The sequence below is a fragment of the Mirounga angustirostris genome, unplaced genomic scaffold (genome assembly GCF_029215605.1).
Source record: "Mirounga angustirostris isolate CCGP_5_RB_7025 unplaced genomic scaffold, mMirAng1.0.hap1 SCAF_5, whole genome shotgun sequence".
Taxonomy (NCBI): domain Eukaryota; kingdom Metazoa; phylum Chordata; class Mammalia; order Carnivora; family Phocidae; genus Mirounga; species Mirounga angustirostris.
In genome coordinates, this window is record NW_026991713.1 from 114,975,528 (window position 1) to 114,989,810 (window position 14,283).

At 41.7% G+C, this 14,283-nt stretch overlaps 1 protein-coding gene across 3 annotated transcripts in view; it reads right to left on the minus strand.

Annotated features, from left to right (window-relative positions):
• The window catches only part of APBB1IP (amyloid beta precursor protein binding family B member 1 interacting protein), a 115,966-nt gene that overhangs the window by 40,632 nt on the left and 61,051 nt on the right, over nt 1-14,283 (minus strand). For all 3 annotated transcript variants that reach the window (XM_064591934.1, XM_054507320.2, XM_045874269.3), the window contains exons 6-7: nt 11,284-11,443; nt 9,784-9,905 (exon numbers count right to left, since the gene is read on the minus strand). In XM_064591934.1, the coding sequence (XP_064448004.1) occupies nt 9,784-9,905; nt 11,284-11,443 (282 nt within the window). The remainder of the gene's footprint in view (nt 1-9,783; nt 9,906-11,283; nt 11,444-14,283) is intronic.

Sequence of the window (14,283 nt, forward strand, 5' to 3'; positions counted from 1 at the left end):
TCCCTGCCAATTCTTCTCTTCTCCCCATGTCCGAATACACTCGGGGCCCGTCATCAAGTGACGGAGCGGTGCCTTCGCCTACCATGGGTGGAATTCCTGTCCTTGCCCCACTTGTGTTGGGCTTAGCCACGTGACTTGCTTTGGCAGAACAAGAATGTGGGTGGAAGGGCATCGATTCTGAGCAGAGGACTTGAGAGGCTGTGTCATGTGTTTCCACACAACCCCCTGTACTCTTGCCATTCACCGTGAGAAGCATGTGTCACAGGGAGCTACTGGTTTGAGGACAGTGAGAGACAAGACATGACTCACATTCTGGAACCAAGGATGATGACCCAGGAGAGAGGAAATGTCTGTGACTGTAAGCCACTGGGATTCGGAGGTTGTTTTTATGCATTGAACACTGACTGATACACACGCCCACCCTGGCTGGTGAGTGGATCTAGGGCACTGAAGCCAAGGGTAGACTTTCCTTTAACATAGGAAGCCATATTGGAGACCAGAAATGTGATTACTGTAAGAGTTCTTCCTGCTGGGCCTGGTCCTGGATGGTCAAAGATGAACCTTGGTGGGAGAGGGAGGGTGGAAAGGAATGGCAGAAAGATGCCATGATCATTCCACCATGTTAATTTTCTCCCTCAGTGGCTGGTACCCTTCTGCACCTGAGGAGCAGAATGAAGTTATGTTTCTCTCTCTGTTCCTCACTCGTGCAGCCATCACTGAACCACAACCACCACCAAATTTCAGTTAAGGAACAGAACAGATGATGGAATGAACATTGCCTAAAATATCAACAACGATCATTGTTGGAGTGCAGGATTATGGATAATTTAAATTTCATTTCTTCTGTTTGTCAACTTTTTTCCCTTACAATAAGTTGATGTTATTTTTGAAGTCAGAAAAATAAAATATGTTACTAAAAGAAATAAAAAGAAATTCACTAAGCAAGCCACCTCATATTAACTGATTCACCAGTACCTTCTTTGAAAAACAGATTGTTCAGGCTCCCAGCAAGAAGAATGGCTAATGTTAATACTGCAGAGCTTCTCTACCTCCAGACACACTCCTCAGTCCTTACACCTCTCTTCTGGTTTCCAGGCAACATCACTGGTCTCTGCATAGTGGGACTTTGTGTTGGCATGACCCTGGGAAACAAAACTCTTCAGGTTGCAGCTGACTTCCACTTCAACAGCAGGCCTTATTTAGGAATAGCAGACAACCCTGTGCTTCCAATCAACTGGGAAGAGGAACTTTTCTAACGACAACCAGGCTGAGAAACTAAGCTGCTTTTAAAATAAAGTTGCTTTTATTAGGATAGTAAGTGTCCCGGTGCTCCTGGGTGGCTCAGTGGGTTAAGTGTCTGCCTTCAGCCCAGGTCATGATCTCAGGGTCTGGGATTGAGCCCTGCGTCCGGCTGTCTGTTCAGCGGGGCGTCTGCTTCTCCCTCTCCCTCTACTCCTCCCTCTTGCACGCATGCTCTCTCTCTCTCCAATAAATAAATTAAAAAATCTTAAAAAAAAAGAGAGAGAGTAGGTGTCCTAACCCACTTTACCCAAAAGAAACAGTACCACCTGGGCAAGAGGGGCCCCTGCCCTGACTCCACTCTTTAGAGGGTCTCTGCTCTAACCTTCACCCAGCCACTCCCCTACTCACAGGGCGACAAGTCTGAGGGGCTAAAAGGATATGCCCACTTGGAGCCAATGATCCCCCTACATTTCAGTCCACACTCTACAAACCCAGACCCTTGGACTTCCCTGCCCAAATGGCTCTGAGACTCTGCCCTATATCCATCCTCCCAAGGGTAGATGTTACATCCTAGGCCAGAGGGCGGCCAAGGGGCAGCTCGTTGCAGGGGAGTGATGGGTTGTCTGGAGTCTACTCTCTGGGCTGGATCATCCACATCATGCATGCAAGGCTCCCATGGTGCAGGATGGATGGGATGGGTGGGGCGGGGGGGGGGGGGGACGTCTAGAGGTAGGCCATGAGCAGCTCCAAGATACCACCTTGCACAGAACTCAAAGAAATCTAGGAATACTAAGTCCAAACTTTTAGGTCATTATGAAGGCATTAAGGTAAGAAGATAGAACACATTTAACTGCTTATTAACTTGATTTAGAACTTTAAATATATAGATATATGGTATATAAGCCTTCAATCTACTCTTGCCCCGGGCCCTAATAAATATTGGGGGTGGGCTTGCACAGAGGCCTGTCCTCCATTCCCTGTGGGATTCCACATTGCCTCCCACCCCATCCTTTTTATTCTCTTCTTCTAGTCATCAGGCCTACTTGAAATGCAAAATAGAAATACAAAAGAATTTCTTCAGACTCTTTCTCTTTGAGAAGATGCTTAAGTTTCTGGGACATTTGAAACCTTGGGAAACTTTCTCAGTTATAGAACAGCCACAGTTGTTAATGAGTAGAACATGACATCTCCCCTTCCTCATCCTGGATTTTCCTGCCCATCAGCCTACAGCCTTTAAAGTCTACACCCTGGAACCTGGGCTAGAACAGGTCCCCATCTCTGACAACTTTGTCTCAGTGCTTAGGATACAGTGCTAAATACCCTTCCTCAGCCCACAGTATCCTGGCTATACTTCACTGGCTACTGACCCCATGCCCCCAGGCACACAGCCAAACAGAATGTCCCCATGTCACTCATTTGTCCTCTGCATGGACCTCACTTCCTAAAGAATGCTGGTTGCTGTTTTTATTTTCACACTAGTTCCTAGATGCTTCTGCTCCTTCTGTCCATTACATCCGGCAGATAGGCCCTTGCATCTTGCCTACAGTCTCTTCCCTGGCTTTATTCTAGGACAATGTAGATGCTCAAGAAATGTTTGCTGGTTTTGAGCATCTTGAGCAAATACCTGGCATCCTGGGGAACCTAGGGATTAAATCCTTACCCCCTTAGTTTGTCCTGAACAACTTCAGGTAGCCTGAGGTTAGACTCCTATTCACACTTCTTTGAGTCCTTGCCCAAAACTTCCGCGATTATACAACACCACTGTCCTAGATCAAAGTCTGGTCTGGCTCCACTGTGATCACCCTAATCTGAGAGCAACCGCTGGAGAGTGGCTACCACCCTCCTGCGTGCCTCCACTGTTTCTCTTCTCCAGACTATTCTCAACAATGAAGCAAACTAAAATAATGATAATTATTACTCTTTGTGTGGATGATAGCCTTTAATTCTCCCCGCACACTTCTAAAAACAAATTATCTCCATTTTCAGACAAGAAAATAGAGACTTGGTGAAGTTAAATGATTTGCTCAAGGGCCCACGGCTAAAAAGCAATGGAATCAGGATTCAAATCCCACCCATCTAACTTTAGGATCCACAATCTTGGCCACTCCATGAGAATGCTTTCCAGGGAGAGGCAGTTTTGTAGAAGGCAAACTTGAACAGAAGATGCCATATTTATGATGCTGAAAACTCTCAGCACAGTGTGGCAGGCCCACCAACCTGGCCGGGCACACCACTGTCCCCACAGCGTTCTCCACAGCAGCCTCAGTGGGCCTTTCTACTCCTTGAACATGGCATACAATCTTGATTCTGGGCCTTGATAATCCTGCACTATAGCTTAGAATCTCCCCCCCTGCCTCTCTCCCTCATCTCAATTCCCTTGGTGAACATCAGAAACATTGCTTCCTCAGGAAGGCTGCCTCTGACCCCAAGAACTGGAAGACCCTCCTGCTGGAGGCTCCCAGAGTCTCCTAGTCTGTTCCCATTACAATATACACTTCACTGGCTATAGTTAGCTAAGTGTCCTTACTGGTTGACAAGAAGTTCAGTAGCACCCACCCTCTTTGAGCCTCCTGAGAGTTGAAGATGAAAATGACACAAATCATCATTTTAGAGTAGTTGTGACAGATTCAGAAGTAGGGAGACAGTTAACTCTGGGGGAGCCGGAGCCACCATTCAAGGCCAGGGGCCTTTAAACTGTGTCCCCTTTGGAGCGTGTACTGAAGCCGCTTGAAGGGTACATGGGCATCAAGTTCCACATCCTCAACTTCCATGTGTACTCTTCTCTAAAGTGGACCTGCCTGAGAACGGAAGGCCCTTTTCCCACTTCACACGAGAAAGGCACACCTTACAGCCACACCGAATCTTACTGACCTGGGTGGGAAGTTCAAAAGCTCCAAACAAAGGGACAACTTGAAACACAGGTGTTGAGAGAGGGAAAGACTCGCCACTCAAAACAAATCTTTTTGGAGGTCAAGTGGTTTCTAACTCTGCTTCTCCACAATGGAAGGCAGGCACCTAATCATCTTGTCAGGTGGTGTATTAAAAGAAGCGTCACTGGGGTGCCTGCGTGGCTCAGTCATTAAGCGTCTGCCTTCGGCTCAGGTCATAATCCCAGGGTCCTGGGATCGAGCCCCACATCGGGCTCCCTGCTCCGCAGAGAGCCTGCTTCTCCCTCTCCCTCTCCCCCTACTTGTGTTCCCTCTCTCGCTGTCTCTCTCTCTGTCAAATAAATAAATAAAATCTTAAAAAAAAAATTTTAGAAGAAGCATCATTGATCCCTCAGTGACAGATAACTTGGAAGGAGTTCAAGAAACGGAATGGCATTGCTCTCACAAAACTCTTCTATTCTCATCCACTTATTTATAGGAATAAGGTTTTTCACACTGATATCTATAAAAAGTACTTAACTTTTATAGAAACGAAAAACAGCAATATAATTGATACTGAACATTCATCCCTTTATCCTGGAACAAATCCCCCCAGATTTTTCTTTTTTAAGCTTAATACCAATATTTATGATTTTAATGTTTTTAAGTTGTTTTAACCAATTGTGTAATTTCTTAACACTTAAGTGCCTTATGATGACAGGATATAAAAAATTACTTATCAATTTATAAACAATTTGTTGAAGAGAAGTATGAGAGAGATCAAGAAGAGACTTAGAAACATAGAAATATATTATAGTAGGAGAAATCTTTGTGGAGAAAACAGAATGGGAATAGTTCATGGGGAAAAACAAGGAACAATGTAAAATTTTCCAAATGTTAAAAAAGCTTATTGTACACCACCAAGAGTGAACCCTAATGTACACCGTGGACTTGGGTGATAATGGCATGTCAATGTAGGTTCACTGATTGTAACAAATACACCACTGTGGTGGAGGATGCTTACACTGGGGGAGGCTATGCATGTGTAGAGAGTATATAGGAATTTTCTCAATTTTACTGTGAACTGAAAACTGCTCCAAAAAATAAAGTCTATTAAAAAAAAAGCTATTATAAAAATCGGGGTGCATGTCCCCCTTCAGATCCCACTTCCCTTTTTTTCCCTCCCATCCTCTTTTCTTTTACTATTAGTTGCCCTTTCTACTCGGTTTATTTGGACCATATCTGACCGCCTTCTACTGAAGATAACAATTTTCTACAATTTTCTTCTGAATCCTGCAGTTCATTAATTGTATTGATATATTGTCTAGAAGGTCTTTCAGATGCTATTTCCTGTCCGGTTCTGCAGTATTTTGTCATAAACACAATGTTGGTTTTTCCTCTTCTCTCATACTAAATCAGGGCAAGATTGTTCTGTAGGCAGTAACTGTCAACAGGCAAAATCTGTGGTCTGCCTTGAGCTGTACTCTCTTTGCATCTGTGTGGAGGATATTTTTTCCTTAGGGTGAGGTCTGAGGGGTTAACTGACTGCCCAGTTCCTACTTTCACTGACCTTCTAACCTTGGGTTTTTATGAACTAATATAGTAATTACAAAGCTAAACTTCTCAGCATACACCTTCACTAAAGCTCTTCTGTACTGTCAGGAGCATTTTGTGCACTGGGACTTCATCCTACACCGCTCTCCTCTTAAAGCTGGAAGAGCAAAGATGATCTTCATTTTTGTATCCTCCATAAATAGCGCAGGTTACACGTGTAAACAGATACTCCATAACGTTTGCTAAAGCCAAGCAAATGGAGTGAAGTCCACTAAAGTTTCATCATATAAGTCAACCTGGGAAAGACATTCAATATTTTGAAACCTTTTGAGAAGAATAAATAAATTGTTCAGAGTCTTAGCCTTTTCCTTTTATAATTTCTGGTTAAAACTAGTTCTTCGTGCACAGTTTCTAACTAACCCTTGGAAGAGTTCCTAGACAGCACCCTAATCCATCTGGGCCCGAAGATCAAGCCTGTAGGCTCACAGATGTAGCCCAGACTAGGGAGTGGAAGCAGATATCAGTAGGCACTACTCTGTTCTGGGATTCGCCACTACGTGTAAATGTTGACAATTATGTTTAAAAATAACTAACAACCCAAATGAAATACAGGATGGATTTGGATTTTTGAATTAACTGCTTGAGATACTGCTTGAGGAGAAAATCTAAGGCAATTAAACAAAAGAATCTCCAGATTTTGTTTCCATAAGAAACTTCCTCCGGAAATACTCTTCTCTAGGATTTGTTATTCTTTTGGTGTAAACTTAAAAAAAAGTTCCTGTTAAAAACGATCAAAGGGTCTCAGCATACAGGTTTTACAAAGGGACTGTGGGTATTTCAAAATTACAAAGCCTCCCTTTTAGGAGTCATGGTATCAACATGGGAATGGTCACAGTCTACTTCAAGAACAAGGCAAGAGCCCTAAGGTCAGCATGCTGAAGTAGCTATTCACGCAGAGCACTGACCAGAAGATAGATTATGCAACCAAACACTGAGAAAATGGAAATACTTAAAATCAGCAACTTCAAAAATGCTTCCACTTCCATTATGGTCTTTAAATGTGATTGTAAATTACAAGAATATACTTATATAGTTTTTAAGAACATATTATTATCCAGAAGAATTCAGCAGGAGGATTTCTGCTTCCTCCTATGATAGAGTAGCTTGCAGTCAGACCAAAGCTCCACAAAAACAGCTAGAAAAGCTGGATTAAAATATATCTGTGCAAAGGGCTTTGGAGAGCTATGGAGGCAACCAGGACTCAAGGGGCCAAGATCCAAAAGAGAAAGGAACCATAAAGAGGCGCTGAGACATTCTGAGAGCCACATCCCCTCCCCGCCCCCGATGAGAGGCTGAGAATCATGGCAGAGGACTTGAACAGGCTCCTCACAGAAATGGATATTTACATGGATAATAAACATTTGGAAAGGTACTCAAATCTTTGGCAATAGAAAATTCAACTTAAAACCACAGGCGATACCACTACACATTCACACAGAATAGCTAATTTTATTTATTTTTTAATGGCAGCACCAAGGGCTGGCAAGGACTTGGAATAACAGGAATTCTCATACAATACTAATGAAGGCAAATCATGCAATCACTTTGGGAAACTGCTTGGCACTTTATCCTAAGGCTAAATATGTGCATAACCTGTGATCCAGCAATTGTACTTGTAAGTATATATACAAGAAAAAAGTCTACATATGTTCAGCAAAAGACAGGTATGAGAATGTTCTCAACAGCATTACTTGTTAAAGCCTCGAACTAGATAAAAAATCAAATGTCCATCAATAATACAACAGATAAGCTTATTCTGGTACAGTCACACAATGGAATACTAAAGGGCAAAGAAAAAGAACAAACTATGGACTGCCATATGCAACAACATGAATGAAGGTAAACACCAAAGAATAATGATGATTCCATTTTATGTAAAGTTCAAAAGCCAGAAAAACCAAGGCCAGAGAGGTTGGAATCATGATTATCTTGGTAATGGGGATCAATGGCTGGGAAGGGTATAGTGAGTCTGCTGGTATACTATTTATCTTGACACGCGTGGCAGTTAAATGGGATGTGCACTTTGTAAACATTCATAGTGTGCAGTTATGTTTTGTGTGCTGATGCATTAGATGCCACGGCAAGCTGCAGATCCACTAACACCCATTTTCCTCCTCCTCCTCTTGGTTAATACAATACTATGGCCATGTTACACAACCTCTTGAGCACCATTTTTATAGACTCAATGTGAAAGTTTCTTTCTGGAGGAACTGTAGAAGGTGGGGACTCTGAATGTAACTCCCAGTTGTAGTTATGTGTATGGTTGTTCAGATAGAGATTGCTTTTGTCAGCTTCTTGTGTAGCTCAATATCACCATGTAACTAAGTGCTGGCTAATGGGATGGAAGCAGAAGTAAAAGTGTCATTTCTAGGTCTTTCTAGTAAGAAATCTGGTTGTACACTTCCCTGGCTCTTTCTTCCCTCCCTAAGGACTGGAAAATGGCCCGGTGAAAATAGCTGCCTTGGGCCCAGAGATAGAAGCCACGTGTTGAGGACGGCACAGCCCCCTATATCTGGACTGGTATGTGAGGAAGAATTAAGCTTCTAGCTGGTTTGAGCCACTGATTTTGGGGAGTCTCTTTGTTACAGAAGCTGAGATGGTACCCTAAATAACAGGCATTAAATCATGCCATTGAAGGTAGTTATGGTTTGAAACTTTGTGTAGTTGATCCCTGAACAACTCAAGGTCCATTTATACACAGATTTTTTTTGATAAGTACAGTACAGGACTATAAACATACTTTCTCTTCCTTATGATTTTATTAATAATTTTTTTCCTACCTTACTTTATTGTCAGAACACATTATATAAGACATATAACATACAAAATATGTGTTAATTAACAGTTTATGTTATTGGTAAGGCTTCCCAGTCAACAGTGGGCTATTAGTAATTAAGTTTCTGGGGAGTGAAAAGTTATACACAGATTTTCAACTGCATAGGTGGTTGATGCCCCTAACCTCTCCCCGAACCCCCAATGTGTTATTCAAGGGTCAACCATACTTTTACCGTTCATTATTTGTCAAAGACAATAGTATCTTTAATTGCTTTGTTGTCAGTGAGCCACCACAAAACCTAGAGGTGACTCTAGAAAAAAGCACAGTGCAAGGGAAAGAATATTTTCTCATGAGGAAGCTGAGAGTACCCTTCTATTTCTGCCTCTAGTGATATGGGACTTAGTTTTTTTTTTTTTAAAGATTGATTTGTTTTAGAGAGAGAGAGAGCGCACAGGGGGAGGGGCAGAAAAAGAGGGAGACAGAGAATCCTCAAGCAGACTCCCCCCTAAGCATGGAGCCCAACACAGGGCTTGATCCCAGGACCCTGAGATCATGACCCAAGCCAAAAGCAAAAGTTGGCCACTTAACCGACTGAGCCATCCAGGCACCCCAGGACTTGGTTCTTTTAACCTGTAAAATATGAAGGTGTCTGGATGTCCCCAATGATCTCGTCTGTGTCTAACATTCTTTGACTTTCCGAAAAAGACTTAATGACCCTCACGCAATTACGGTTGGCTGGAGGCCTCAGTGGGAAAAGGCCTATGCTCCTGTGACATCCTTGTACATATGACTTGGGGGAAGCCTTTTCAGATATGGAGAACAATGCTTTTTATTATGTAGACTGTTTGTAGAATTGAATCACAATAAACTGTACATTTTCTAGGTGCTCTCTTTAGTTATCCCAGCATCAATAAGCACCAAATATTAACAACAGCAAAAAGGAGTGTCTTTAAAACACGAAGCATTAATGACCCTTTGTGCATCAAGGTATCTTGAATTAATGTAGCCAAATGGAAATAAGGACAGAAGAAGAGGATTAGTCAACAGACAGATATGCTTTGGATGCTGAATCCAAAGAAACAAATGGGTTTCTTTTCTTTCTAAATCCTTCAGGGGCCTATTAGTTGACATATGACCTAAGAGTTGGGTTTGTGTTTTTTTAAAGGAATACATTTGCAGTATTTTGTGAGACAGTGAATGATGTTTGTTAGTATACAGGTGACACTAAAAAAAAAAAAAATCCTCTATACTTTATATGGTTTAACTATATACAAGTTATCTTACCTGGGGGTTTTTAAATACAGCATATTTTTCCTCTTTCTCCAGAAACAGCACTTTATTTTCTGTGTCTCTTGTCCAGTCTGATAAGACTTCAACAACATTTTCATGGTCTTCAAAAATCCTTTCTGATGAAACAAGAAAAAGCATTCTTTTGGACCCAAAACATTAGGCTTTCCAACAGAGAAATAAGCTAGTACTAAGTTAAACACAATGCTTCCAACCTTTCATTGGTTTTTAGAAATTCCTAATTCTTACATGATGTCATATTGTAACACCCCTATTACATTTCTTATTCAGTATCAGGTCAACTTATTTGCCATAAAAAAAAAACATGGCAGATGAACATACAATATCGTGATAATGGCCAGTCACTGCACTTTTTTCTTATTAGCATTTCTGACTTTAAATAGTCCCAGATGGAGGTAAACATCCTATCCGTAAGGAGGACCATGAAGCAATAATTGGCCAAACAACTCTGAATGAAATTGGGAGACATCTGATATGTTCTCTAAAACATCACCCCTGAAGACTCTAAAAACAATGTATGCATATCTGAACCAAACCTAAACATAAAGGAAGGCTTTCATTTCTCTATTTGACTCAGAGAGTTAAAAAGTATTTCAAGAGATTTCAGTGTAGAACTTTTACTTCAGAAAAAAAAAAATTCACTGAAAGCTTCTAAAGCAGGCAATTCTGTATTCCACCAAGCTCTCCTGAGAGAAAAAACTGTTCTGAGTGACCTTAACAATGAGAAGGAGAAGTAACAAGAATGTTTCTTTAATTGCTTTTTTACTTTTTTTTTTTTTAAACTCCATTAATTTCTACCAACTGTCTTTTGCTCTTTGGGGCTAAGCCTCGTCAAGTCGACAAAGTGAGTGGGGATGGTGGAGGAGAAATGAACATTGATGTACGGCAGAGTTACGCTATAGTTTAAAGAAGCAAACGCTAAAGAGATATTAGCTGCAGATACGCAGGCCCTCCCACAATCTGCTCAATTTACTAAGCATGCAGCAAGAAGTATCATCCTGTCACTTTGTTTTCCTTATGGAACCACCAGAGAAGTGGCAATAATAATGCTGACATCTCAGGGGGGCCTGGGTGGCTCAGTCGTTAAGCCTCTGCCTTTGGCTCAGGTCATGACCCCGGGGTCCTGGGATCGAGCCCCGCATCGGGCTCCCTGCTCCGCAGGAAGCCTGCTTCTCCCTCTCCCACTCCCCCTGCTTGTGTTCCCTCTCTCACTGTGTCTCTCTCTGTCAAATAAATAAATAAAATCTTGAAAAAAAAGATAATCCTGACCTCCCCCAAGGTGTGGCCACTTGCAACAATCCGAGTCTCTTCACCACAGAGAAATGAAGAGGCAAGCACTGAATCTGACATAAGGGGAGTGATTTGTGCCAAGTCTTGATAGCCTTGAACCAAATTCTTCTTAATAATAGACCAAAACCCATCATAAAGCAAACCCACAGGTTTCTGGAGCAGTCTATTATGGGGGATGGGACTTACCAATTTGCAGTTCTGTGTATATTTCATAAAGACACCAGTCTACGTTGCAGTCACAATGGGTTTTCTCAAAAAGGTTGTCTAGAACGTCTCGGGCCAATTGCCGCTCATCCACCATCAGTGACTTAGTGCTGTTATCATTCATGTGCACCCTGACAACAAGCTGAGGATAGAGCCACAGAGCAGCCAGTAAATTTCTGCAACTGGAGAAGGCCACGGAGATTAAGGTTTCAAAGCTCTACCGTCTCTGCGAATTTAAGTAAGAATGGGTCCTGCAAAGTCACTCAATATGAATTCAGATGCTCAGTACTTGTCTAAGGTGCTAAGAATATAGAGGTCGAGAAACCAATTCACAAAAAACAAAACAAAACCAAAACCCCCACTCATAATAAAGTCTTTGCCCAGCCTTCGGACGCTCTGCATTCTGGTGAAGGAGACAGGAAACAAGCAGAATCAAAGAAGTGCTGACTTCCCACTTTCATGACATCTTTCTGGCACTTGTCCAGGTTCATCCTGGAGCCCAGAAGCATGTCTTGATTCAAAGTGTGTCTATAATAAATTCTTCTCTTTTGTTTAGCTGGAGCTGAGTCCTATTTCATGCAACCCGAGGGTTCTGATACTGGCAAGACCAAGCTGGTTACTCTATAATTGTTTTGAAGGTCAGGGTACAAGGGACACAGAACCACTGAGAGGCCTGACGGGGGCCGAACAGGCTGTGCCACAGCAGAACATGTTTGAGATTAGAGGTGGATTGAGCAAAATGAATGAAGACTGAGAAACAAGCTATTAGGGAGGCATGCAGGCAAATCAGCGATCAAATTTACTTTTCATTTCAGTTTTTAAAAATTCTACTGTACTGATTTCACAGTCAAATTAGTCATTATCCCATTCCAAATCTGGAGGGTCTGATGGCAGCAGAGTTTACTTATCTTCAAAAAGACATAGGATTTCACTGTTTTTTTCCCCAGGCAACTTGGCAAAGTTATTAAATCTTCTGACCCCCCCAGAGAGACCATGATTCTGATGTAATATAACAGAATTAATTCATGATGTAATACAGCTAGGGTCTGAATTTTTCCTGACACCTGTGCATTTGTAGTGTGTTTCTAATTACGGTAGTTGTTATTTATGAGTGCTACCGGTTACAATGGGGCTATATACCCAGTCTTCAAAAGGAACAATGGAAATGTGCCCACTAAGCCTTAATTTATGTTTAGGGAAGATTTCCTAGAACTCCTTCTGGGAAGACCCGTGCTTTTATTTTATTCTTTACCAAGATCACTGATCCTACCTAATTAAGTGGGAAGTAGGTTTAGAGTCAATCAAGTTGGAGTCTATCTTTGATTGCAAGGCCCGAAGGAAGTGTCGCGCTTCCCTTTTCACACAGCGCTGCTTGCCCATCAGCCCGCCGTGCCTGCAACTACACACACAACGCACACCAGCGGAGGACGCCTGGAAACATCGTCCGTCAGAACCACCTGATACTACCCTTGCTTGAATTTCTATTCTAACTTGAAAAGAGAAGTGTGAAATAGCTAAAGACAAGTTCTGCCTATTCTGTTTGTCTAGGGTTGGCGCTGGCTACTCACAAGTGAGACTTATCCCTACGAAAAATGTGAACAGATGGACTGGAGAGGCCACACAATTGGTAACATTTCTTCCTCCCCAAAAGTTTGGGTTAGGTTCTGAGCCGCTGAGAAACTGCCTCTCCTGTCCCACTTCCACGCAATCTGATCTTGAACGCGTTCTGTAGTGTACAGAATGAAGAGCACAGTTCCTGTGGATTGTTATGCACAGTTATGGAAAACAACTGAGGGTTTGGGTGGAGATAGAAATCTGGGCGAGGGGCTGGCAGGGACCACAAACTGAAGCACTCATATATGCCTTCTCTTTTCAACACCTGCACACAGAGAGTCAAAACACAGGCATCAGGGCAGTAAAAGTGCATTTCCTCTCCCCAGGATCATTCAAATTAGACCTTTACTCCAGGCTTGTCTGAAAAATACTTTTTTCTCCCTTTAAAATCTATAAAACCTGTAGCCCAGAAACTTCTTGTTGGATAGTTGCTTTTTTTTTTTTTATTGTATGTTTGTCTTTTGATGTATTTAGAATGATAGGCCCAAGTGCCACAATGTCAAAGATACACTCATCTGACCTGAGAAATGAAGCATGGAGGGTTGCACAGAAAAAACAGAAAATCCTCAAATAGTGGGCTTTACTATGATTTATTTTCTGTGTGTAGAAGGCATACTGACTGCTCTCTGCTGAGAATTATTGCTATGGAGTAGCTACGTGTCCTAAGAAACACTGCCAATATTAGGATTGAGAAGACTTAATCTCCCTGAGGGAATAATTTAATGATGTTTGACCACATTTCATTTTTGCATAGGGATTCTTGAGAAAATAAAACATATGTTTGTGTTTTGTTTTGTTTTTATATAGAGAAAAAAAACCTAAACCACATAATTTGACAGTGATGAAAGGTTGTTTTTTTAAATTCTTTTGGCAGAAATTGCAAACTAAATTTAATCCACATGTAGTTACGAATATCTACAATTACAGAACTTAGAAAATAAAAAAACCAAGAGAAGGCTGGGGACTTTTAGCAAGAAGAAATTATATTTACTATTCTTCACAGCTTCTATCACATTTACAAGCTGAAGAGTAGCTATACCAACACATAATATTGCTAGATCCCAGTTATATGTGATTCAGCAAACAGAGCGCTTTTCATATCTACGCTGTTTGATAGAGGGTAGAATGACTTAAGCATGGAAAAACCTCCCCTTTCTAATCTGTTACAGTAAAGACTTTATGGTTTTTATAATTTCTCCTTTTTTCTTTGCAAGTTGTTAAATAAAAGAATTTCCTAGACCTAAATCCTTTATAGGTTTTTTGCTTCTGGGCTAAAATGTACACATGGAGTTGTTCTCCTGTGTCACAGAGCTTTAAAACAAATGAACAAACATATGAAATTCACGAGTTTCCAGTTCCAAAAGCTTT